This window comes from Stegodyphus dumicola, chromosome 1, assembly GCF_044657685.1.
Source record: "Stegodyphus dumicola isolate Sdum_Otavi_A_Nest chromosome 1, ASM4465768v1".
Taxonomy (NCBI): Eukaryota; Metazoa; Arthropoda; class Arachnida; order Araneae; family Eresidae; genus Stegodyphus; species Stegodyphus dumicola.
Genome location: NC_140768.1, coordinates 79,777,566 through 79,804,129, shown reverse-complemented (window position 1 = coordinate 79,804,129; position 26,564 = coordinate 79,777,566). Strand labels below are relative to the sequence as shown.

Sequence of the window (26,564 nt, the reverse complement as noted above, 5' to 3'; positions counted from 1 at the left end):
TTTAAAAAAATGCCAGTCTTAGTGCTAGGCATTTGTGTAAACTAATCAAAGTCAGCTCTTATTTAAAATTTTAGTTAGTAGATTTATATTTTTACGCTCAGACCACAAGTGGTTCGTCTCTGTATCCCGAAGTACGGGAGAACCTGTAAATTAATAGAGAATAAAGGGTTCAGTACACCCTTCCTGCTTGTGTCGTCTATTCTACACATACTTGAACATAGCTTTAGTAAGCTCCCGGTTCCTATTCAGGATACGTTATATTTCCAAAGCAAGTCAAAAGACATACAAGTCCTGACACACTGCGAAAAAAGAAAGATAAAGTTAAGATATGTATTATACGTATAGGATAAAATTAGGTATGCATTATATTAAAAAAATTAGGATATGTATTAGATTTATATATAGCATTGTTCTAATATAGTATTTTGACACAAAATCGGACTTTTTCTAAAATGGCATACCCTTTTTTCCCATATTTCGATACTATGAGTCAAATTGCGCCAAAGTGCCAAGTTTTATAAAAATCGCACGACCAGTTTTTAAAAAATTAGCTCTCAAAATTTTAGCTCCTTAATGTTTAGTTTGGTATATATTTATTAATCTCTCCTTTTTTTCATTAAACTTATTTGATTCTTCCTTTCACATTTCTAAATTTAGGTTTATTTCAAATAACATTCGCCCATTTTTTATGATTTATTTTTTAAATTTGTATTTTTAAATAAATTTTTCGAAAAACATTCTAAATTATAATCTATAAAATTTTTTACCATCATCTTAAAGTAGATGTATTTCTAACCATACCTGCAAAAAATTACAGTTTTTTATTCAAAATTTACGAAGATATATAAGTGAATTTATATATTTTTACGTTTTGAAATTTGGCATATTGGTTGAAAGCGATAATAACATCAAATGTGGTTTAGGCATTTTATTAAAATTATTTGAAAGTAGGAATGGTGTGACTTTTTTCCGCTTCTGCATAATGGAAGGGAAAGAAAAATTGGTTGCCATATATTAAGAAGTTAGCCAAGTGGCGCAAAATCACAAAAATACGTCAAGATAAAGTTTTGAATTTCTACGTACATTTCGCACCAAATTTTACAAAATTTAATATTTAGGCATAATTTGAGTCGTAGAATCGAAATATGGAAAACAATTTGTATGTTATTTCAGAAAAGTCCGATTTTGTGTCAAAATACCTATGTTAGAACAATGCTATACATAAATGTAATATATGTCCTAAATTGAGCTTTCGAGACATGAAAAACATAATTTGAATTTCGTCAATCGGTCCAGTAGAACGGAAGATATAGAACTGTCCCCCCTTTTTTGTGCAGTGTTGCATGTTTAATTAATATTGAGTAGGTAAAATTTTAGGATCTAATTTTTTAAAAACTACTCGTGCGATTTTTATAAAAAGTGGCACTTTGGCATATTTTGAATCGTAGATTCAAAGCATGAAAAAAATTGGTATGCCATTTTAGAAAAAGGTCTGATTTTGTGTCAAAATACATATGTTAGAACAAAGATATATACAAATCTTATTCAAATCCTAAGTTGCTCTTTCGAGGCCTGAAAAACGCAAGTTGAATTTCGTCAATTATGGTGCAGTTGCATCCAATTCTTAACTCTTTTTTTTTTTTTTTTTTTTTTTTTTTTATCTAAGTTAATTATTACGTTAAATATATTATAACTGAGGAGACAATAATTCTGACCCGTAGGTTTACAGTAAAAAGTTCTAAAAATTACGAAAAGAGTGCTTTCAACATTTTTTTCAAACAAAAGAAATTTTTAACAACTGTAAATCTTGTGTAAATATTTATTAAGCCAAAGGTGCTTCATAAAATCGAGTAAATATGAATGAATTAGTACAGCAGCTAATTCCTGAAATTTCTGTAAACCTTTTTTAAATATTTATTAAGATAAAGGTGCTTCATAAAATGGAGTAAATTGTGTAATAGCAATGATTTAGTAAAGCAGTTAATTCCTGAATTTTATATCTTCAGTTGCTGTTTTCAGCTACCAGAATTCACATTTCTTGCTTGGATTCATTAGAGAGCCTTCTGGACATTGAAAATCTTTGGCGAAATCTGCCTGATTAAGAATTGGTGCTACCACTCTGAAACAGAAGACATATTTTAAATATACTTAAATTTAAACACAAAACATGAATTTTACCTTTTTAATGCCATCTCCCACAAAAATTCTCTTTCCATTTTGGAACAATTACTGAGAAACAAAATTAAGCATTTTTTATTGTATAAAGAATATCAATTAAATAAGTAAATTTCTTAACACTGAATTCAAATATATCAACAATGCTTTTGCCCCACCCATAGTTTTTTGCGACTCAATGTTGAGCTTATTGAATGTTTAAATTATTTAAGCCAACGGTTCCCAAACTGCTTCTCGGAGCCCTAAAAAGGCGTTCCCACTGGGTTTTACCTGAGCTAACGGAGTCAGTTTTTAGTCGACTAGCTCTGCTGTACCTGCAGTTCAGATTTTTCAACTTGCTGCCCTTATGGGGAAAAATGGTTTTGGAGATAGGTCAGGTACGTCAGCTGTGTCCGTTAGCTCAGATAAAGCTCAGTGGGAATGGTCTTTAAAGACGTACACTTCCCAAGGGCTCCTAGAACGTCCCAGGGGAAAAACTCAAATCTTTCAGATTTTATATTACGCCCAAAGGGGCTTCTTTTCATTTACATACACATACACGTTTCGAGAGCATTTGGGCTAAAAATATTTAAAAACAGTCTACCTTAAAAATTTCCGATATAGACAGTCTCGCGCGCTGGAGATTTTTTTTTTTTTTTTTTTTGTATAATGTTGCCATTGCTCGCTTTGAAATCGTTAAGTTTTTTAATCAAAAATTTCGTTCAAGTTTTACAGAATTTGAAATACAAAATAAAATATTTAACAACAGCATATCTTTAAAATTTTCGATAGACAGTCTCGCGCGCTAGAGATAAAAATGTTGTTTTCTCTACAGTAATGCCATTGCTCACTTTGAAGTCATTGAGTTTGTTAATCAAAAATTCGTTGAAGTTTTACAAAATATGAAATACACAATAAAACAAATTCAAAATTCAGGCTTCTAGGTGTCCATATTCGAGTGGAGGACTACGTTATTCAAAATTTGATGACTCTAGGTACTGTTGTTTTTTACAATGCGAAGAACATGCATACATTAATGCAAATTCTTCATTATTTAATTTCTTTAAACATAATACAGGTAATTTTGGTAATAAAGTTTGGTGGCAACGATTTGAAAAGTAATTCAGACTTTTAATAGTGATTCAACGCAAAATCCCGTTTTGAGAATAATAGCCCTTCTGGGCTAACGCTCCTTTGAGCTAAATGCGACATGAATTTATGAGATTTTGAAATTACATATAAACTGAATGAAGCGGTATTCTGAAATCACTGTACACGGGAACTTAGGTTCTTAGCGCAGCAGCCTTAAAGAATAGTCAAATTTTCAGAATGCGTTAAAATCTGGCAACAAAATCATTACAGTTCTTCTTGCAACTATTATGTATTGTCGACAGCATTTTCAAGATTTCTAATTAAATCTTCGCTTAATTTTTGTGTTTTAGAGTGTTCACCTCAGTTAACATCCATTTATTAGTCCTTATGATTTATGAATATATTTACATGCATTTAATTGTGTTTGTTTTACATATTTTCAACAGGAAAATATTTAGTAGTTACAAAATCTTGTTCTCGCGCATAAAATCCTTCTGTAATTGATTTAGCTTTCAGTAAATTTAATAACTGTTTATCAAAAATAAAACATTGTTTATATCCTTCTTTTCTCTCCAAGCTATTTAAACTTTTCTCGCGGCCGAGCGGTAAAGTCGCTGAACACTGGTAGTTCGGTCCGAGGTTCGAATCCCGCGAACGGGCTGGCTGCATGGGTGTTTTCGTGGTTTTCCCCATGTGTAACGTGTGTACGAGCCAGTTTCCCTTAGAAAGTCCTCCACGAAGGCATCCTAAAATCAAGCATGAAGAAACTATCAGGAAATACATATTTTTAAAATTTTTCTTTTCAAATATAACTTCAACTTTAGCAAGCAATATTCCCATTTTCAAGTTCCAACAGTTTTAACTAACTAATCGTTATCTCACTTTTAAAATATGCGCTTGTGAAATTTGCTTGTAATAAAAATTAAAAAAAAACTTGCTGTAAAATTTTTGCAACAATACATCAGTTTGCAGCAACATTTTAAAGAAAGCAATTCCAATGAATCTATTTCTAAAGCTGTTGAACAAAAAACTACTTGCAAGTACGTTTACTGATTGATTTTTGGAATAAAAATTCCTTTGAGATGTAAAACATGACTGAAAAATGATGTATAAGTATGTAGTAGATAACATTTCAAACTGCGTCGAGGGTTGTATACAGTCTTTGGCATACTTTTGTCACGAGATGCAGCTTTGGAACCTTTGATTTAGACAAACTAAAATTAATTATATTGCTAATATAAATTTACAGCGAAATATGTGTAACTGTTAATATTAATAGTTGACACATCTGCGAATACAAGAACAAATAATCCTGAATGCTAAAGAAATGAATAAATATACAGAAACAGAAATTGGTACAACGTGAGTAAACTTGCAATACTATAGTTTTGAAAGTTAAACAAAGCCTTCAGGTGCGATCAAGAGTCCTTTTTCACTTTCGTAACTGAAGAAGGTTCTTTTTTGATTCCGCACTATGGCAAGGTTACTCAAGTTACTTCAGCCCACCAGCGACTGGTCGGTAAAATTGCTAAACACTGGTAGTTCGACTTGGGTTTGATTCCAGGCAAACAAGCTGGCTGCATGGACGGTTTTGTGGTTTTTTCATCTGGATAAGAACCTGTTGCCCTTAGAAATTCCTCCACGAAGACATTTGCCCCCTTACGTCTTTGGAACGCTTTGCCACAATTAAATAAACTAAACCAAATCATGCCAAACCTAGACAAGTTACGCCAATTACTGTTCAGAATTATTTGCTTCTTCAGCATTTAGTTCTTTGGCATGCTCGTGTTTGTAACCGCAGATAGCCCTCCTAACAAAATAAGTTAAGCATTTGTCAAATTTACGACAGTAAAATATGTAAAAAGAAATACTCATAATACTTTAAATGTTTTAGAAATCTCAGTTCTAATGCAAATGGAAAATGCTGATGCGATATTAAACTTGGTTCGAATGCTAAGCGTTGGATTTTTCCTTGCAGCTTCAAAAATCAGCAAAAAGATTTATAGAACTTCATTATTTGGAAGATACAATTTTGTGAAACAATCTTGGAACTTTTTATTTAATAGAGACGGGTTAGCAATGTTTGCATGTTCTGTTATTCAAAATACGTTGGAAACGGACACTTACAGGACATAAAACATTTTACATCTGATGAAATCTTATCGAAACTTTCGGCAGAAAACTACACTGACGGACAAAGTTAACAGACGGAAAACATTTTCCCACATTTCGCCTAAAACACCATACAAAACCTAGACAGTTAGTTGTCATATAATGCTACTGTGGCGCGCATATTCACAAAGCCTACAGACCATTTCTCTATGGGCTGCTCTCATAGGAGGAAACATCTGCTTGGTGTTCATATTTGGAATGGTGAGTTATCGCCTGGTAGGCGTGGTAATTAACGCCAAACAAACGGAAACAGCGTTTATTTCATTCGATATTTTTTTAGTTTATGAACGAAAGCTGAGGGGAATTGTGTGGAATATATTTTAAATAACCTACTGATCTTATTAATAATTTATTTGTATTTGAATTTAAGCTTTTAAAAGTACGTAATTGTTTTACAAGAAAAAGGTGTTTACATGGAGATAGCATATGCCCTTTTTCGTCATTTCTGTTAGAAAGAGTCTATTGTGTAAATTTCCATAGCGCATTAATTTATACAAATAAAGGAATATTAAAAAATTAACCAAATGAAAACATTCAGTAAACATTTAAGGGCGTCGGATACTTATATTCTTTTTACCTAAATTATGAGTAAGTATAACTAAAATTATATTTTATTCCATTATGCGCTATTTTTATTGAAACACTTTTTGGGATCTTGGATCGCAATCTCGCTACTGGTACCTACTACAAAGAGTACAAACCAGTAAATAAAAATAAGAAAAATTAACGTTAACAAAAGGTGTATTGAGGATACGGCAAAGCACACTAGGGCTATCTGCCTTAACATTAACAAAAATAGAGAAAATAAGGCGTTTAATTTTTAACACCGCACCTGAAGACGAAAAGACAAATAATGACAAAGTCATTCAATAAAGTTAAAATAAAAGTAAATCCGTGCAGAGCAGAGTTTATGATAGCTACGAGCGGTGATGGAACCGGCGACCTAGAAGTCTGAGAAATTTTCCCGCGCTCGTTACTGCTGATCTGTCGTTTCGCCAGTGGGTTGTGCACACATTTCGGTATACGACAAAACAAAATTTCGGTATACGATACAAATTGTAAAGACGATGAACCAAAAGTCACCAAGCACTAGATTCTGTAACCCTACGTTGCCTGTTTTAACCAATCGGAGCAAACAGCAGAAGAAACGGTCTGTAGGCTTTGTGAATAAGCCTGTGGCGCTGGTGGCACTGAAATGAGTTAACGTATACTTGTGGGCGTTGCTACTCCAGCAGGAGGTATAAACGTCCCCGTACAGCTGTTCAGTTGATTCCGCTCTACAACACGGTAGTGATTTTTAATGTCTTTCTTGAATAATCCTATTGTTTTTTTAGGTGAGATGAGTACGCATCATCTCTTAGACGAGAATCGTGGGTAGGCTTGAGGCAGGGCAGTTCCAAGCTCAGGTTGCAAGAGAACTGAATGAAACCTCAAGAGCCACAGCGACCAATGACGACCGGCATTTAGTACTTTCAGCGAAACGTCAGAGGACGTCTATAGCCACACAACTCTCTACTACCATAGGAAAATCAATTTCAAGGAAGACAGTTGCTCCATGAGACATGACTGTATGCCAGAAAGCATCCCACTCACTCCCTCCAACAAAAGAGAACGCTTACAACGGCTCATATAACACCAACACTGGACACAGCTTCAATGGGCTAATGTTCTTTTTACGGATGACTCCAGATTCAGCCTACAATCTGATTCTCAGCGACTATTGATATCGATGGAACCTGGGACCCGATCCATCCCCGCAACATCATGGAAAAGGACCAATATTGTGGTGGAGAAGAGATGGTCTGGACAAGATACCTGCACACCGCTCCCTGTGTTTGACACTCGTTCTGTAAATCCCCAGAGGTACAGACAGGAGGCATCCTACAGGCATCCTATGTGCGACTTTCTTTTCAGGGGGGCTATTAGCCCTGAGTTTATTTTTATCGATGAAAATGCAGGACCTCATAGGGCTTACCTGGTTGATAACCATCTGTAAAGCAAAGATATTCACCGAATGGATTGGCCAGCCAAATCTCCTGACCTTAATCCTATTGAACATGCTTGGGATGCTCTTGGGAGGGCTATTAAAATACACCAACCCACACCCAGAACCATTCAGGAGTTAAAAACTTTTGTAGTGGAGAAGTGTGTGCAATTTCCACAGGGGACTCCTGAACGTTCTACGAGGGCTATCCAGAAAGTAGATTACGTTTTGGAATAAAAAAATAAACAAAGTATAGGAAACAAATTTTATTATATACAGATGAAAGCCACACTCAAATACTACTTTTCTACATAGTCACCATACAAATTAAGGCATTTATCGTAGCGATGTACGAGCTTGGAAATTCCTTCGTCGAAAAATTCGGCCGCTTGCGCCTTCAACTACTTCGTTACCTCTTCTTGCAGCTGTGCGTCGTCATCAAAACGCTGCATAGCCAGCCACTTCTTCATTGCTGGGAATAGGTGGAAGTCGCTCGGTGCCAGGTCGGGACTGTACGGCGGATGAGGAAACAACTCCCACTTAAAAGATTCAAGAACTTTACGAGTGACATTTGCCGTGTGGGGCCGGGCGTTGTCGTGAATCAACAAGATCTTAGAGCTCAACATTCCTCTGCGCTTGTTTTGAATTGCTCTTCTGAGTTTTTGGAGAGTTTGGCAATACCTTTGAGAGTTTATTGTAGTGCCTCTTTCCAGGAAGTCCACCAAAATTACACCTTTTCTGTCCCAAAAAACAGTCGCCATCATCTTCCTTGCCGACATTGTTTGCATGCATTTCTTGGGTTTTTGGGGAGAACTTGTGTGCCCCCACTGCATTGATTGCAATTTCGTTTCACAGTTCACATGTTTCACCCATGTTTCGTCACCAGTAACGATGCGATCGAGTAAAGAGTCACCATCCTTATGGTAAGCGTCCAAAAAGTTCAACGCTGCAGCCATTCGCTGATTTTTGTGGTCCTCTGTCAAGATTTTTGGAATCCATCTTGCACAAAACTTGTGGTAACCAAGCTTTTCGCTGATGATTTCGTGCAACAAACTTCGCGAAATTTGTGGAAAACTCAAAGAAAGTTCCGTTATTGTGAAATTTCGATTTTCACGGACTTTAGCATCGACTTTTTCGAGAAGTTCGGCGGTCACTATGCTGGGTCTCCCACTTCGATCTTCGTCGTGAACATTGGTTCGGCCATTTTGAAATCTTATGACCCACTGACGCACTCCACCTTCAGTGATAATGTTGTCCCCATACACTTCACGAAGCTGCCGATAGATTTCTATCGGTTTACAGTTTTTTGCAGTCAGAAACCTTATTACTGAGCGCACCTCGCAGCTCGCGGGATTTTCAATTAACGCAGACATTTCAAACCGTCACAGTATCTGAACGGAGCACAGCACGAACCTCTCACTAGCACGGCTAGATGCAGACTGAGCTGCGCAACGCTCTGACCCCAAGATGGCCGCGCTAGCCCCGCCCCTAGCGGACACAGACGGAAACGTAATCTACTTCCTGGATGGCCCTCGTAATTAACAGAATGGCTACTCGTTGTGCATGGTGTCAGTCAGAAGCGATCACACACCATAATAGGCACATTTACACTACCATCTTTCAAACTGAAATTTGTACCGTACTGGACTCTTGGCCATAACTCATGCTAATGAATGGCATTATCGTTGTTGTTTTATACACATTATTGCTATACTATAAACTATACTCATACGTAATTTCGTTTATTTCTGTCCGGTATTTCTCGAGATATTTGGGAAAAAGTGTTCCATTTCTTAATTTTGTCCTCCAGTATAGATTATATTAAATCTACGCGGGCATTTCCAGTGGCACTTTTTTTGGCATATAGGTTTTTAATTCGGGCATGTTTCCATTGTTGTTATATTTATTAATTAATTTAAAACCTGCTAATTAAGATATCTATATTTCGGCAAAGGTTTTGAAACTAAGCCATTATTCAGATAATTTTGAGCATGAATAATTTTAAATTTTGAAATTTAGTAGAAAATTATTCTGATATTTTCAGGTTAAACATAACACAGGTTCACAAAATTGAAAGTAGCCTCTATTTTCAAGGTCTAGAAGATTACACTTGGCTAAGGGATTATTTCTAAAAACAATTTCACTTTTTCAATTTTCTTCATTTAGCAAGTATTCTCAACAAGGGGAATTAGCACCTGAGAGGGAAATTTCATAGTTTAAAATGGAAGGACTGTGGCCAGTTTTTTATTTAGCTATTAAGAATTTAATATTAGTTTATGAATATAAAAACTGCTTTTATTAGGGTTTTAATGTTTATCATCATTTTCTATACTGTTTGTTGTTATTTTTCAGCCCGAGGAGGGGGGGGGAACGTGGCCAGGTTTTTATTTAGATATCAAGAATTAATCAGTTTAGAAGTTTAGAATTAATCAGTCAGAATATAAAAAGCCGCTTTTATTCAAGTTTTGATGTTTATCAACATTTTCTATACAAAGGGGCAATTTGTCCTGAAGGACTAATAATTTCGTTTCGGAATTTTGCGTCGAAAACTTGAAAAGGCTGTACCATTTTTCAAATCGTTTCCACCATATATTATCGCCCTGTCTTAAAGAAATTAAGGGATGAAGAATCTGCATAAATGTATGTATGTTTCTCGTATTGTGATAAAACAACGGTACCCAGAGCCATCAAAATTTGAATAACGTAATTTTTCATAGAATATGGGCATGTGGAAGCCCTAATTTAAATTTGAAATTTGTTTTATGATCGATTTCAAATTTTGGAACACTTCAACGAATTTTTGATTAGAAAACTAAACGATTTCAAAGCGAGCAATGGCAACACTGTACTACAATATATATATATATATATCCAGCGCGCGAGATTGTATCGGGAATTCTAAAGATATGCTCAGTTTAAAATTAATTTGCGATATTGCTGTTGAACTGAATTTTACACTTTGAGTACGCAGAACATGATATTTAATAAATAAAGGTAACACACAAAATGTTAAAAAACGCCCCTTTGGACGTAATTTAAAATCTGAAGCCTCTCAGATTTTCTTTTTGTTGTTTTATTTATAAAAACGTTAAAAGGTAATCTAAATAAATTCCTATGTATTTTTCGAATTTTGGAAAAAGGGAGAGAGAATATCTCCTAGCAATACTGAAAGGGGTGCATCGTGCAAAAAGGGTTGAGAATCACCGATTTAGTGTCAAAAACTAATGGCGATTTTGGGCAGTTGGAGATTATAGAGAGCTAAATCGAATTACAGTGCTGGACAGATATCTTCTCCTCACCTTCATATTTTTGACGTACGAATTTCATTTCAAAGAATATTATCAAAAGTCGATTTTGTGAGGGTATTAGATTCATGTTAGTCCAACTGATGTAATTGGAACTGATGTAATTGTCTTTTGGACTAATTGAAATTAATTTGAATTAATTTAATACTAATTTTAATATTTTCTAATAAAAATAGCACCACATATTTCTCATTTTAGCAAAGTTCTTATTGTTTAAAATAAAAGAATTCGTGTTTTACTTACTTAACTATTGATGAGAGGTACGAAGTGGTGGCAAAAGGACTTTTTTGAATGACTTTCTCACACCATAGCTGAAACATTATTAATGTATATTTTGAAATAATTATATTTGCATTAATAGAGATAACACTACAATAAATACACCGTAGAAAAATTTTGTTACGAATTTTGTATTTACTTAGATATTTTTAGTCGAATTATATTTAAAATTGTTTTATTTCTCTGTGCAATGCAGCGTGTGATAAATTTTAAGAGAAAGCTACGCCGAAAAAGTAAAAATGTAAAAGCACGTACCGTGCTCCTGCCGTGAGTAATTAAATATCTCTTTAATTTATATTTAAATTGAATAAATGCAATTGATTGCTATGTTACTTGTAACCGTAAATCTACTCTTTTACTTTCCAGGAATCTCGAGAAGCAGAAATTACTAGATTCGCACGCGACCGATTGAAAGCTATAAAACGCCGGAGAGAAACAACTCAGTTCAGTTGTTTAGTTAGCTGCTGTTAATTACTGTTAATCGGATTAGCTTTCTCTGCGCTGTGGATTGCGTTCTGTTTAACGTTTTAGTAGTTTAAAGTATAGCTATTGATTATATTGCGTGATATTGTGATATTATGCGAGTACCTCTAAGGAAATATCCAGCATTCTGTTTTATTTTTTGATAAGAATAAATTTTATTAACTTTTTATTGGACTTATGCATTCAATCTAATACGGAATCGTACGCACTCAAGACGTTTTTATGTCAGAAGTGGGGCTGAATTCCAATAACAAGAGCGATGGAGGAACAGTTAAGGCAGTTGGTGGCAGCCTTTGCTGCACTTAAAGCAGAAATGAAAGCGGGGCAAGAAGATATGCAAGCCCGTCAAGATTCCGTTAAACAGGATCTGAAAGCTGTTCAAGAGAAGATGGAAGCTGGTCAAGTATTTGTTAAAGAATATCATGAAGAGTTCATAACATTTCAACTTAATGAAAGCTATTCAGGAATCTGTTAAAGAAGAAAGCAAGGTTGTTCAAGTAAGGATTGAAGCAGGTCAAGAGGAAATGAAAAGAGAAATTACATGCGTAATAGAAAATAAGTCTGAAGCTATGGAAGGCAGAATTGAGGCTGTTGATAATAAAGTTGGACACATTGAAGAAAGAGTTTCTTCGGTGAAAGAAGAAATAGAAGAAAGAGCTTCTTCTGTAAAAGAGTAAATAGAAGAGTTTCTGCCGTGGAACAAAAGGTTGATGACAGGGTTTCTGCTGCCGTCGCTAAAGAAGCTGACAACTTAAAGAAGTGCATAGCGATAGCAGGAAACAATCTGAAGTTTTAAAATTTCTACCCATGCCTGCTCGTCCCACTCTGAAACTATTCACATATGATGAAAAGACGTCCTGGAAAGTATATAAGACACAATTTTCTATAGTGGCGGAAGCGAATGAATGGGATTCCCAAGCTAGGGCCTGTCATCTCGCCGCTTCTTTGAGAACAGATGCAGCGGATATCTTTCAGACGCTTCCAAAAAACATAAGGCTAGATTTCGAAGTTCTATCCGGCGCGTTGGAGCTGCGCTTTTGGGAGACGTGTTTAAAAGACTACAACAAGCTTCAATTAAAATTCCTTCAACAGAAGCCCACGGAAACTGTCCAGGAACGTGCCACGGATGTTGAAAGGCTGTCTCATCTCGCCTTTTCGGAATGCCGAACATAAACAAGGGAAATCGTGTCCCTGCAGTACTTCATCGACGGCATCCGAGATCCTGAAATACAGAAAGTTCTGCGAATAGCGGATGTCAAGGACTTAAAAAGCACTCTAGTGTACGCCATGAAATTCGAGGCAATCCAGCAAGCAACTCGTAGAGAGCGCCACCCAGTCAGAACTGCTGAAGTCCACGAGTCAGTGGATCAAGTAATGGCTCGTTAATATGATTTATCGATGCCTATCAAAGTCAATGCTTTGATACGGAATAGGAGTGAAAACAAACTGGTTCTAAAGTATTGGAAATGTGGAGTTGAAGGCCACGTACGATAGAATTGCAGAACACCCTTAAGCACGAAAAATAAGACAAACGATTTAACCAGATATCTCAATGCCTTCAGACGGAATGTTAGCGACAAGAAACCAGCCCTAAAGTGCTGGAACTGCGACGCTGAAATCCACGTACGAAGGAATTGCAGAGCATCCTAGGACACGGAAAATAAGACCATTTCTCAGCAATGACGGTAGAAACAAGTTAATGGCCATATCGCAGAGAGGAATTGGAAGGATGATGAGAAGCCCCGATTTAGAGCACTCAAGTTTTTTGTAATGAGTGGCAACAGTAATGGAATATTCATCAATGGGCATATCGATGGAGTTCCTTGCAATATGATCATCGACACGGGAGCTAATGTCACCATCATTCGGAAAGATTTAGCTCAGCAATTTAAAGATAAACTGATTTGGACGGCATCCTGTGTGTGTCCGTCCATCATGGTGATGTTATTTGGACTATGTAATGCGCCGGCTACATTCGAACACTTCATGGAAACTGCTTTGAAAGGTCTTTCCTATGAAGCCTGTCTACTATACCTGGATTACATCATCATCGTGAGAAAGAGGTTACAAGAACATCTAGAAAATCTTAGCGAGATGCTTCAGAAACTGAAAGAAGCAAATCTAAAGTTGAGTTCCGCTAAATGTAAATTATTCGGACAGGTAGTAACTTACTTCGGACATGTCATCTATGTCTACGGATCCAGAAAAAATGACAGCAGTTAAAGACTGGAGACGCCCCGAAAATGTTCATCAGCTAACAAGTTTCCTGGGGCTTTGTACCTACTATAGGAGATTTGTGAAGGATTTTTCTTCCGTCGCAAGACCCCTTCACAACCTGACAGAATGCAAAAAAAGTTCTTGCGGGCAAACGGGTGTGAGGATGCATATAACAACTTGAAGAATGTTTTAACATCTGCGCCAATCTGGACGTATCCTCAGCTCGACAGACCACTTATTCTCGACACAGACGCGAGAAATGAAATTGTCGGTTTTTTTGTCCCAAGAAATAAACGGTAAAGAACGCGTAGTGGCTGCTGGAGCAAGTGCTTGTCTAAGCCGGAGAGAAATTACTGTATCACGAGGAAAGTGTTGCTCGTCATAGTCAAAGCCGGAGAGAAATTACTGTATCACGAGGAAAGTGTTGCTCGTCATAGTCAAAGCCGTAGAACATTTCCATTATTCTCGATACGGCAGAAAATTTATGCATCATTGGCCTGACTTTAGAATTTCAAGAAGCCTGAGGGTCAAATAGCCAGGTGGATACAGAGATTCCAGGAATATGACATCACTGTCCGTCATCGGAAGGGATCATTTCACGGAAACGCCGATGCCCTGTCTAGAAGACTTGTCCAGAAAGCTGCCGATATTGTTCCAGAGTCGAAGCGAAATACGAGCTGCTGAGTCCGGTCGCACGACAAATTACAACATCAAAATCGGTTGACCGAGACCCGTGGAGTGATGTGAATTCAAGAAAGACCAGCTGGAAGACGGTGACATTAAACCCATAATTGATTTAATGGAGTCTTCAAACCGAAAACGTACCAGGCAGGATAATTTGATCTATAGTCCTCCAACAAAACAATAGTGGGCAGTCTGGGACTCACTCCATATTCGAAACAGCGTCTTGTACCTGAAATTCGAATCAGATGATAGAAATGTTTTCCGATGACAGCTGATATCGGTCTCCGGATGTCCTTATAGAACTACATAGCAGCCCTACAGGAAGCCACTTCGGAATAATGAAGACATTGCAAAGATTTCGAGAGCGATTCTACTGGAGTAATGAAAGGAAGACGTGCAAAAGTGGTGCTGATTTTGTGATGCCTGTGCAGTCGGAAAGGACCGAAGTAACGCAGCCGAGGCAAGTTGCAACGTTATAATATTGGAGCACCTTTTGAACGTATCGTCTTTGACATCTTGGGACCTCTGCCACGAACAGCTGATGGCACCAAATAAGTCCTGGTTGCCATTTATTGTTTCACCAAGTGGCCTGAAGCATATCCTATTTCTGATCAAGAGGCTGTCACTGTAGCAGAGTTAATGATACAGCACTGGATATCCAGGTTCGGAGTGCCTCTTCAATTACATTCCAAACAAGGAAGGGACTTTACCTCGGCTATGATCAAATAACTCTGCATGATACTGGGCATTGACAAAACCCAAACATCGCCTTTACATCCCCAGTCGGACGGCACGGTACAGAGCTTCAATCGGACCATCCTTTAATGACCTCTCCTGAGTTGTTTCCAGAAACCAACAGGACTGGGAAAAGAAGTTACTACTGTTTTTACTGGCTTACCGCAGTGCTGTTCACGAGCCTACCGGCTATTCACCATCCCAGATGCTCTTTGGTCGTGACCTTTGCCTGCCTTGTGATGTTTTGTTTGGTCGCCCTTCGGATGTACTTTCATAGCCAGTTTTCCAATTTTTTATTAATGTTAAGCAATATGTACCAAGGAATGAACTATTCCTATAAGCATTCTGCAGTACCAAGATTGCTTTAGATAAGGGTGGACATGGCGCTACACCAATTAACCAATATGGTAGAGGGGTGGTGCCCATGTCCTCCGTACTCACTCACTCACCTTCATTGCCAAAGGAATACATTAAAGATCTCCAGAGCCGGTTTGAGGTGATGCACAACTCTGCACGAGAGCGAGTCAACTTGGCGACGGAGAAGATGAAGACCCGATACGACACTAGAGCTACTGGGCATCGACTCAACGAAGGCGACAAGGTGTGGTTGTGGAATCCGACTCGTCGGAAAGTACTCTGTCCGAAACTGCAGTCACCTTGGGATAAAATACTATTGTTGGAACTTGTATAATATGAAAGTGTCTCTAATGTTTTGTAAACTGTACTGCTCTTCACAGAATCCAGCAAAGCATGTGTTTCGTTTAGTATTGCAAGTGGTAAAGGCTGTTGTAAATAGTATAGTCTAATGCTATGCCCTGTGTCATGTACTGAATTAAGTTCAATATTTGTCATGTAATACTGCACAAAGTACTTTTTCTAGTGATAAGTATTAATATACAGAAAGATGATTAACGGTGTATATATTTTACCTTACCGCAGGATGCATTCTATATAACACAGCATGTTCTAAAGTGTGTTACACACAATTAATCATCTTTATTTTTAATATTGAAACCTTGTTGCATTTTAAATGTACGTTCGCGTGTTGTGATGAATTTAGTACATAGTGTACTCAGTGAATAATTGTTAAATGTATAACAATAATGTCATAAATTGTATGGTGCCGCATAATACAAACTTTAAAACCATATTCAGCTTTAATTATATTACTGCAGGTATACGCGATGTATGATATCCTTAGTTAAGTTTTGTGTATATTTTTCTACTAATGTTTTATTTTTAGCTTATGTTAATAGTTTAATCCAGTGATAATATTTTAACTACAAATTTAATTGATCTTATAATTTTATCTACCCATTTCAATATGAATGTATACTCTGCACTTTGTGCAAAGTTCGTCTAAACTCAATCTTGCAATGTATCTGTAAACTTTTTGTTTCTTTGATTATGATTATAAAAAAATCCGTTGGTCTGCTGGGCTGTGGCGGCAGCTAGAGTTGTATATCCTTTTCCGCTGTGGGAGCTACAATCCCGTTAGGTTAACCTTAGCTCGGGAGCTCTCACAGTGGCGTTTAAGTCACCTTGGGATGGTTCATACACAGTCCTAAGCTGAACGACATCGTGGTTCGAATCCGTAAGTCGTTGAAATTTAAGCCTAAAGTCGTTCATTACGGCAGGTTAGCTCCTTACGATGGCCATAGTAAGTAGTGTATATAATTGTAAATAGCATAAGACCATGGTCCTTTTTGTTTCTAAATTTGTATTTTATTTCACTTGTATTTATCATTTGATTTGTATTTAGTGTTTTATACTATTTGATTTGTTTTAAGTTACATATTTCAAGTATTGTTTATGTTGTTTGTTATTGTAATGTTATGTTTATTGTTGCATTGATGCCTTATTTTTACGTTTTGCTTCCTGTCCAGGGACGGCACTGCCCGGGATGTGCAGTCCTTTGGAAGAGGGCGGTGTAACGATTTTTGTAATTAGTTTGCTATTTTTAGTAAAAGTGTAATTAAATTTTTTTCATTTCCTTGTGCAATGCTGCGCGCGACGAGTTTTAAGAGAAAACTACGCCGAAAAAGTAAAAATACCGGAGCACGCGCATTGAACATTCAATCTCAGTACTCTTATTCAGAGTACTCTTAATTGTACTCTTTTGTTATCCAGAAAAATCGAGAAAGTGGAAATTACGAGAATTTTTTAGGAGTTTAAAATTTAACCACTGTGAAATATTGCGATAAATGTGCGAATACCTCTGAGGAAATTTCAGCATTTTGTTTTATTTCTTGGGATAAGAGTAAATTTTATTAAATTTTTATCGACTTGTGCGTTCATTCCATTATGAACCCGTACGCAAGCAACTATATATATTGTGTAAAATATTTTAAAATATAATTACAGCTTTTGCTATTTCTTAGTTTTTGCTTAGTCGTTTAGCAACTTCTAGCTTCATAAATACTACGCAAATTCGAATTGCTATAATCTATTAAAGTCATAAGAAATATTTCTCAAAAAGAATTATTTCACAATTTACTATTTACAAGTATAGTCAAGGTTTCCAGTTGGAAAAATAGTGTTACACACAGTGAATTCTCTCTTCTCCCAACCATTCGAATGGTCATTCGAATCTAAGTGCTTAACAGGATGCAGTTAACCACTCCGATTAAGTGGAGTTTTACCTTAATTTTTACTGTAATTTCTGACCGTGTGGTCAGTAACTACATATATATAAAGCCTGATTAAAATTCAAATTATATATGAATATTATATACAACAATAATAAAACTTAATCCTTAATTTTAACTTAATCTATGTGATTAAAGTTTTGTTAGAAAGCTTTGAAACACCAGACGATCATTCTATCAAACTAACAGTTGGTTGACTTTCAAAAAATTGAACTATCCAGGTAAAAAAAAAAAAAAGTTCGGATAGCAATATTATTAATGCTATTGAAATTGACTTTAATTATAAACTAATCGATAAATCGTCGTAGTCTTAATCTAAAACTTGTAGATATATTAGGATATTTTTAAAAGCAGGAGAGATGAAAAATGAGCAATGTCCTCGCCAGGACTCGAACTACAGATCTCTCGAATACGCGCCGAGCGTGCGACCACTACACCACGATGGCAGGCTTAGAAGGCGGGAGAAATACCTTATAAACTGGAAACAGCCTCGTATGAAATTTACTGAGATCCAAATACTTTTATTTTTTTAAAAGTTGAGCGGTTATGAGCAAAATGCTTGCACTGATGGGATTGAAAGGTTTATAACAGAAGCGTCATATCACTATATCTTCCAAGATAAATTTTAAATTCGACATTCTGCAGTTATATATAGCATTTTATTTTTTCTAATTTGTACTTAAGAATATTATTGTTTTCATCAAGAATAATTTAGATAAGAGAAGGTCATTTTCCAAGACTAAGATTTATTAAGCCTTTCTTAATTACGAGTATGTAACAAAAACGATTTTTTTTAACTTAAATTGAAAATTATGCAGTTGGCGAATTAGAATTAAAAATTATAATTTTTACTTTCATTCATTGAAACATGAAAAATTAAAAATTCAGATGTAAAAAAAAAAAAAAAAAAAAAAAAAAAAAAAAAAAAAAAATAATAATAATAATAATAATAATAATAATCACTTACTGCTAACGTTTTATACATAAATGTTTAATTAGTTTTTAAATTTTACAATTATGATTAACGCACAATTTAATTGTTTAGAATATGATCCTATTGTTTTACTTCTTCTTAAAAATTTTCTTCTATATATAATTGAAAGCGAATGAGGATAAAAAGAACTGATCTTGTCTGGCAGTTTTGTCGGGCGTCCTACTACAAAACAATATTGCCCCCCCCCTGGGATTCACTCCATATTCGAAACGGCGTCTTAAATTCGAATCAGATGATAGAAAGGCATTCCGATGGCAACTGATACTTCCGAGATCCCAGATTCCGGATATTCTTAAAGAACTACATAGCAGTCCTACAGGAGGCCACTTCGGAATAATGAAGACATTGAGACAAGCGTTCGTGAGGGCTTTTAGTGGAGTAATGCAAAGTATGACGTGCAAATGTGGTGCCGACCTTAAAATGCCCGTGCAAGTCGGAAAGGACCGAAGAAACGCAGCCGAGGCAAGCTGCATCGTTACAATGTAGGACCACCTATTGAGCGTATCGCGTTTGATATCTTGGGACCTTTGCCACGAACTGCTAAGGGCAACAAATACATACTCGTTGTCATTGATTACTTCTCCAAGTGACTTGAAGCGTATCCTATTCCTGATCAAGACGCTGTAACGATATCAGAGTAATGATACAGCACTGGAGTTCCAGGTTCGGAGTGCGTTTTCAATTGCACGTCGGTTAAGGAAGAATTTTTGCATTCGGCTTGTAAATAAAGGTTTCTGCAAGCTATTCGTCTTCGGCAAAACCCAAATGACACCTTTACATCCCCAGTCAGACATCATGGTAGAGAGGGTTAATCGAACCGTCCTTAATTACCTATCATTGGTGGATTCCAGAAACCAACAGTACTGGAACAAGAAGTTACAACTGTTTTTACGGGCTTATCGCAGTGCTGTCCACGAGACTACTGGCTATTACCCATCTCAGACGCTCATTGATCGTGACATTCGTCTGTTTTTTGATCTTCTGTTTGGCCGCCTTCCGGATGCGCCTTCATCGCCTCAGGAATTCATCCAAGATCTCCATGCCCGGTTTGAAGGTAATGCACAGTTTTGCACTATAGCGTGTCAAGTTGGCGACGGCAAAGATGAAGACCCGATACGACACAAGAGCTACTGGACATCGATTCAACGACGGAGACTGGGTGTGGTTGTGGAATCCGACAATCCGATTCGACGAAAAGGACTCTGTCCGAAACTACAGTCATCTTGGGATGGTGCTTACACCGTCCTAAACAGGCTGAACGACGTCGTAGTTCGGATCCGTACGTCATCGAACTCTAAGCCTATGTCGTTCATGACGACAGATTAGCTCCTTACTATGACCATAGTACGTAGTGTATGTAATGTAAATAGCGTAAGACCATGGTCTTATTTTTTTTTAAATTTTTAAATTATTGCGCACATTGTTCTTGTATTGGATTTGTTTAGTTATTTATTGCTATTATTGTGTATCTTGTTTGTTATTGTACTGTAATGTTTATTATTGCATTGTTGCTTTAGTTGTAAAAGTATGCCTTGTTGTCCAGGAATAGTACTGTCCATGACGCGCAGACATTGGGAAGGGGGCAGTGTTACGAAATTGGTATTTAGATCGATATTTTTAGTAGAATTATAATTAAAGTTATTGTATTTCCCCGTGTAATGCAGCGTGTGATAAATTTTAAGAGAATGCTACGCCGAAAAAGTTAAAATATGAGAGCACGTGCATGTAACATTGAATAAATAAATATCTGTTTAATTTATAGTTAAATTGGGTAAATATAATTAATTGCTATGTTAGCTGTAACCGTAATTCTACTCTTTGTTTGCTTTCCGGAAATCTCGAGAAGCAGAAATTACTAGAATCTCTCGGGACCGATTGAAAGCTTTAAAAAGCCGGAGAAAAATATCTCAGCTCAGTTGTGTTGTGTTCATGATATCTGAATTTTTCTGTTGTGATTTTCTGAAATTTTCTGTTGTGTTATCTGAATTTTTCTGTTCTAAGTTATACTTATTTAGGAAAAATCAAAATTAATTTAATTCTCTGATTAATAATGTAACAGACAGTACATATTCATACCTTCTCCAGGATCCGAATCCGACCTCTTCAGTACGGTAGTCAGAGACACTAATTGCTTTCCTGTTTGGGCGGCCATTTAACATTATCTTCATACCAAGAAATCCATACCTAATGTACCGGTCAAGGTATCTTCTCCGTCCATCTGTGCGAAAACATTAAACCTGCCCGTCTGTCGTCATTATCCTTTTAGCTTTCCAGAAACTACTATACAAATTGCCTTAGATCACCTTACCCTAGTTTATACTACTAGGGAGTAACCTCGGTTTATATTACTGGGAATAGTCGCATCATAGGTTAAATTATGAATGCTATTGTCTCTACGCTAGAAATATGAGGCAAACAATAATGAAAGATAGAAGTTTGAAACTCGATAGTAAGAAAAACGTTCATCCTAATAAAATCGAGATCTTCGTATCGAAATTAATTCTTAATGCATTTTCTTAACGCATTTAAACACTTTAAAATTAATTCCTAACGTATTTTTTATAACTTTTCAGCTCTAATACAAGGTGGGCCAAATAAGACCTACTAATGTTAAACATGGAAAACTCTTGTAATAATCATTTATTTTGATTAATTTTTTTATACATTAAATATATTTAATGGGAATTGTGTGTAGGGTTTATATTTATTTTAACTAACATTTATTTTAAGTTTAAACTATCTTTCCTGTCAATCCTTACTTTCCCCTGGAACTGCCAATGCCAGAATATGTAAATTTGAGTAGAACGCGCAAGCATTCAAATTATCAGCGGAAGTAGTATGATTTAAATAGAAGGAAACAAGTTCGGTGAGAGAGAGTTATTCTTACTTAGCGAGCGCGGAGGTAGTTATAGAGATTTGAAAAACCCCGCGTTGCGGCCTATGTGCTTGGCGGGAAGTAGTTGCAATTGTTCCAGTGAGCTTCAAGTCTGCTGAATTAGCAGCCGTATTGTAAAACGCGGTGAGTTAGTTATTTGAGAGAGCCTCGTAGTTAGAATATTGTCTTTAATTTCTTTTCAGGTTTTTATTTTTATTTTGACTGCCGAGTTGGCACCGTTTGTAAGCGTCAAGAGAACGCAATTGTAAATTAGTACGTTGAATAAAAAGGGACTTAAACCCTTTATAAGACTCTGTGGTTTATACAAGCTTTCACAGTCACCTCTTGGTTGCGTGCTAGTTAGAGGCGCGCAACGTTATATTGGCGCCCGAACACTTATCGAACTGAAATGGCCGAAAACTGGATGGAAGCCGCTGGACAACACCAAGAAATGACAACGCAGTTAGAAGGATTTGGATACCTGGTCCAGACTTTGAGAGCATCAATCAAGCCAAACGTCTATTTCGACGGAAAAAATTCGGTGTCCGTATTTTTAGAAGGTATAGAAAACCACTTTCAGCTCTATCCTGTGCCCGAAAGACAAAAAGTTGCTATCGCCACATCAGCACTAAGAGGACAGGCCGCGCTATGGTGGAAAAATATAGGCAAATTTCTTCTAGGTGAATTTGGAAGCCCGACGTATACTTTTGAAAATTTCAAAAAATCGTTAGTAAAGGCCTTCCCCATAGTGAAAGATCGCGCACGGCTGGAAGCCGAGCTATATAGTTTCTATCAACGGGATACAGCACAATTGACGGACTTTATTTTACGAAAAATCAAGCTAACGGATATGTTGTATGGGAAAAAACCCGATGCGGAGATTATTGAAATAATATTACCAAGATTGTTACCCGCTGTCCAAGACTACTTTGAAATTAGAAACCCAACCACATTGCAGGAACTTTTCGAATTGGCGGTGAAGTTTCAAAATCGCAGAATCGCGGAAAGAGCGAGAGGGGAAACATATTCTCAAAGTACCAGAAGGAAGGAGGAAACAAGAAATGGAAATCGCTCATATGGGGGAAAGAACTATCAAGCTAACGCATCGAAACTTGAAGGGCAAGGCCCAAAAAGAAAATTTGAAAATAAGCATCCGCGTACCCAGAAGACACAGATTGAAAGGAAAGCTTTAAACGACTAGAGGGGCCTGTGAAAGGGAGGGTCCAGACCCCGGAAGTTTTAGAAAAACCCTCAAATAGACATCTAAATACAGTCATCGTAAAAAACTCACAGCTACCAATTATACAAGTCCTGGTTGGCGATGTACCAGTAGAAGCCCTCATCGATACAAGGGCAGAAGGCAATTTCATGAGTGAAAAGTTCTTCAAAAAGAATTTTTATAGGATACGACTCTTTAAAACCAGAAATACGGAAATTATAGCGGCGCAAGGAAAAACATGTCACTGCATCGGGAAAGTAGCATTAAACGTACAGGTAAAAGAGGAAAATCTCAAAGTATTAATTTTTGTGGTGAAACACCTCCAACACTCTCTTATTTTAGGTATGGACTTTTTAAGGACCGCGAGGGCCAAATTAAATTTTCAAGATAGTTCCGTGGTGCTGGAGATGGACCAGAGGGTGGTGGAACCGGTGGAGACACCTGAATTGGACCTTAGTCATTTGAATGACCAGGAAAGTAAAGCAATACAGCAAGTGGTGAGTAATTTTTCTCATTTGTTTTCAGAAAAGCCGGGAAACTGTCAGATTGTAACTCACAAGATTCAATTAAATGCCGAAAAACCTTGTAGGACTAAACCTTACCGCTATGACAAACAAAAAGACGTAATCATCGAAGAACATATTGAGGAGATGTTAAAGAATAAAATAATAACGCCCATAAATAGTGAATACGCGAGTCCAGTCGTACTATGTAGGAAAAAGAACGAGTTTCCTCCTTCGGATAAAAGGGCTTGGAGGTTTGCTATCGATTATAGAAAACTAAATAGCATAACTAAATTCCCAGTTTACCCTTTGCCGGTTATAGACGAGATCATTAGACAGATCAAATCGACGAGATATATGTCTACTTTGGACTTAATGTCTGGCTACTATCAAATAGCTATGAGACCCGAAGATATACATAAAACCGCGTTTATAACAAAATCGGGCACTTATGCATTTTTACGCATGCCTTTTGGGTTGTGTGGGGCCCCGTCAACATTCCAGAGAGCTATGGACATTGTTCTAAAGCCTGTCCTAGGAAAATCAACTTTAATTTATCTAGATGATATAATTATAACGAGCAGTACGTTGGAACAACACATTAGTGATCTCGAACAAGTTTTTAAATTATTAAAAGAGGCCGGTCTTACAATTAACGCCTCAAAATGCAAGTTCGCAACTAAAGAACTTAAATATCTCGGTTATAAAATTTCGCAAAAGGGTATAGAAACGCAAGATTCAAAAATAAAAGCTATTAAGAATTTCCCACCGCCCAACACCGCCAAGAAACTTTCGTCTTTCCTTGGACTATGTTCTTACTATCGATCTTTCATAAAAGATTTCGCTAATATTGTTGAACCACTCTTAGTAATCAAAAGAAAAAAGAGTAAATTTACGTGGACAGCGGAAGCTAACACGGCTTTTGAAAGATTAAAAGAAGCGCTTATTAATGCCTCTGTTTTAAAATTCCCTGAGGGGGACGAAAACCTGGAAATTGCGGCAGATGCATCAGACTATGCGGTGGGTGCGGTTCTTATGCAAAATAACCATCCGCTGGCATTTTTTAGTAAAACATTGAATCAAACACAAAGGAATTATACAGCTACAGAAAGAGAAACATTAGCCGTATTAATGGCTGTACACAAATTTCGAGTTTATTTCGGCAAATCGCCAGTAACTGTCTTTTCGGATCATGCGGCTGTTGGTAGACTTTACTCGGGAAAAAACCTAACGCCCAGGTTAATAAGATGGGCTTTAAAACTCCAAGAATATAATATCACAATAAAATATAAACCGGGTAAGGAAAACAATGTAGCTGACGCACTTTCTCGTATAAAACTGGACGAGGAAGGTAATGAACTTAAATGCGCTGTGTTGACTTCAAAAATTTTAGATTCTAGAGATACGGTTATTACTGAACTGAAAGCTGATCCTGAATTTGGAAATATCTATGCTTATTTGAAAGACCCCGAAGGCTTTGAGCATACAGATATCGATGCGATAAGAAATAGAGCAAAAAACTATGAAATAATAGATAATTTATTATTCTATACGAAAACAACGAACGAAAATCTTGAGTATAAGCCAGTCATCCCAGCCTCGCTTCGATTAAGCATTTTGAGGGAGTTGCACGAAAAAAAAACAGCGGGCCACCTCGGGATCAGAAAGACTTTAAAAAGGGTACGCGAGGCGGTATATTTCCCGCAATTATACAAAATAGTAACGGCGTATGTCAGGTCCTGCAATCAATGTCAGTTAATAAATGATATTAATTACAGCCCGGCCGGGTACTTAAATAGCATTCGCGCTACATTTCCGAATGAAATTTTAGGCATAGATCTTCTTGGTCCCTTCCCCCAGAGCGAGTTAAATAAAAATCGTTTTCTTTTAGTAATAGTAGATCATTTTTCAAAATGGATAGAAACTGTTCCACTTAAACGCGCGTCAGCCAAAACAGTCGCAGATGCATTCTTACACAGATACATTTTAAAATACGGTGCACCGATAAAAGTCATTAGCGATAACGGAAAACAATTCATTAGTCAAATATTTGAAAACATATGCAATGGACTTGATATACGCCATATCAAAATGGTTCCGTATAGACCACAGGCTAACATAGCAGAAAGAGTTAATAAAAACATTGTAAAAATAATTCGCAGTTACGTTAGCACACATCACAAGCGCTGGGATGGCTACATAAATGAATTAGCTTATGCTTTAAGAACGGCACATCATGATACTACGGGAAAAACTCCAGCAGAATTATTTTTAGGCAGAAAGTTAATTACGCCTTTAGATAAATTATTCTTTGTGCAACAAAGAGAGCAGGAATTCAAACAAAAGGACGTGCAAAAACTAATTGATCAGGCGCTTAAAACCTCGGATACGGCAAGAAATAGGCAGAAAATTTATTACGATAAAAAACGCCGTGAAGCAGATTTTAAAGTTGGTGATAAAGTATTGAAACGGAAATTTTCTTTATCAAGTGCCCCAGACAATTTTATGGCAAAGCTAGCTCCAAAGTTTGAAGGCCCCTATGTAATTCAGGAAATCAAAGGAGTAGTTTTATATCTTAAAAACGAGAGAGGGGAAATCTGTAAAGCAAGTCCCGACCAGGTGAAAAAATACTATAATCCCAATGATTTTGAAATCCTTAAAAGTTTCTTGCAGGACTCAAGTCTAAACGAAATAGAAGGGCCAGAGACTGCAACAACTATTCCACCACCCAAGAAACGGAGAACTGAAGAGAGACCTAGCACTTCTACAACCCGGACGTCGGTATCAAAAAGAAAAAATGATTATCAAACTCCGGCGTTTAAGAAAAACAAAAGTACAGATGAACCGGGTAAAGAAACCGTGGTAAAAAGAAAAACACCACCTACAAAGGATGGCAGGAGGAATTACACATCAAGAAGAACGCGCACACGGCCACAGAGTCAGGTGCCAGCAAGGCCGCCGTTCCGGAAACTGAAACGCCAACAGGAAGCACAGAAGTACGAGGAACAGAAGAAATTCAAGGACTCCAGACCGGAGGACGTCAAGACCAGCCGTCCCAGGCAGAAACGCAAAAGCCAACAACCAGACGATTACTCCGTCAAGAGGCCAGCATGTAGAGGACGCAAAAGAAAGATCAACGGGGACGACAATTGGAGATCAACAAGGAGAAGATTGACATCCATGACACCTCTAACTTGGGATCAATTTTGTCAAAAACGGA

The 26,564-nt window shown here is 36.9% G+C and overlaps 1 protein-coding gene across 2 annotated transcripts in view; it reads right to left on the bottom strand.

Annotated features, from left to right (window-relative positions):
* Positions 1 to 1,805: 1,805 nt before the first annotated feature.
* The window catches only part of LOC118196519 (neprilysin-2-like), a 218,974-nt gene continuing 194,215 nt past the window's right edge, over positions 1,806 to 26,564 (bottom strand). For both annotated transcript variants that reach the window (XM_085816761.1, XM_085816771.1), the window contains 2 exons: positions 10,951 to 11,018; positions 1,806 to 2,119 (listed from right to left, as the gene is read on the bottom strand). In XM_085816761.1, the coding sequence (XP_085672887.1) occupies positions 2,020 to 2,119; positions 10,951 to 11,018 (168 nt within the window). In that variant the 3' untranslated portion in view covers positions 1,806 to 2,019. The remainder of the gene's footprint in view (positions 2,120 to 10,950; positions 11,019 to 26,564) is intronic.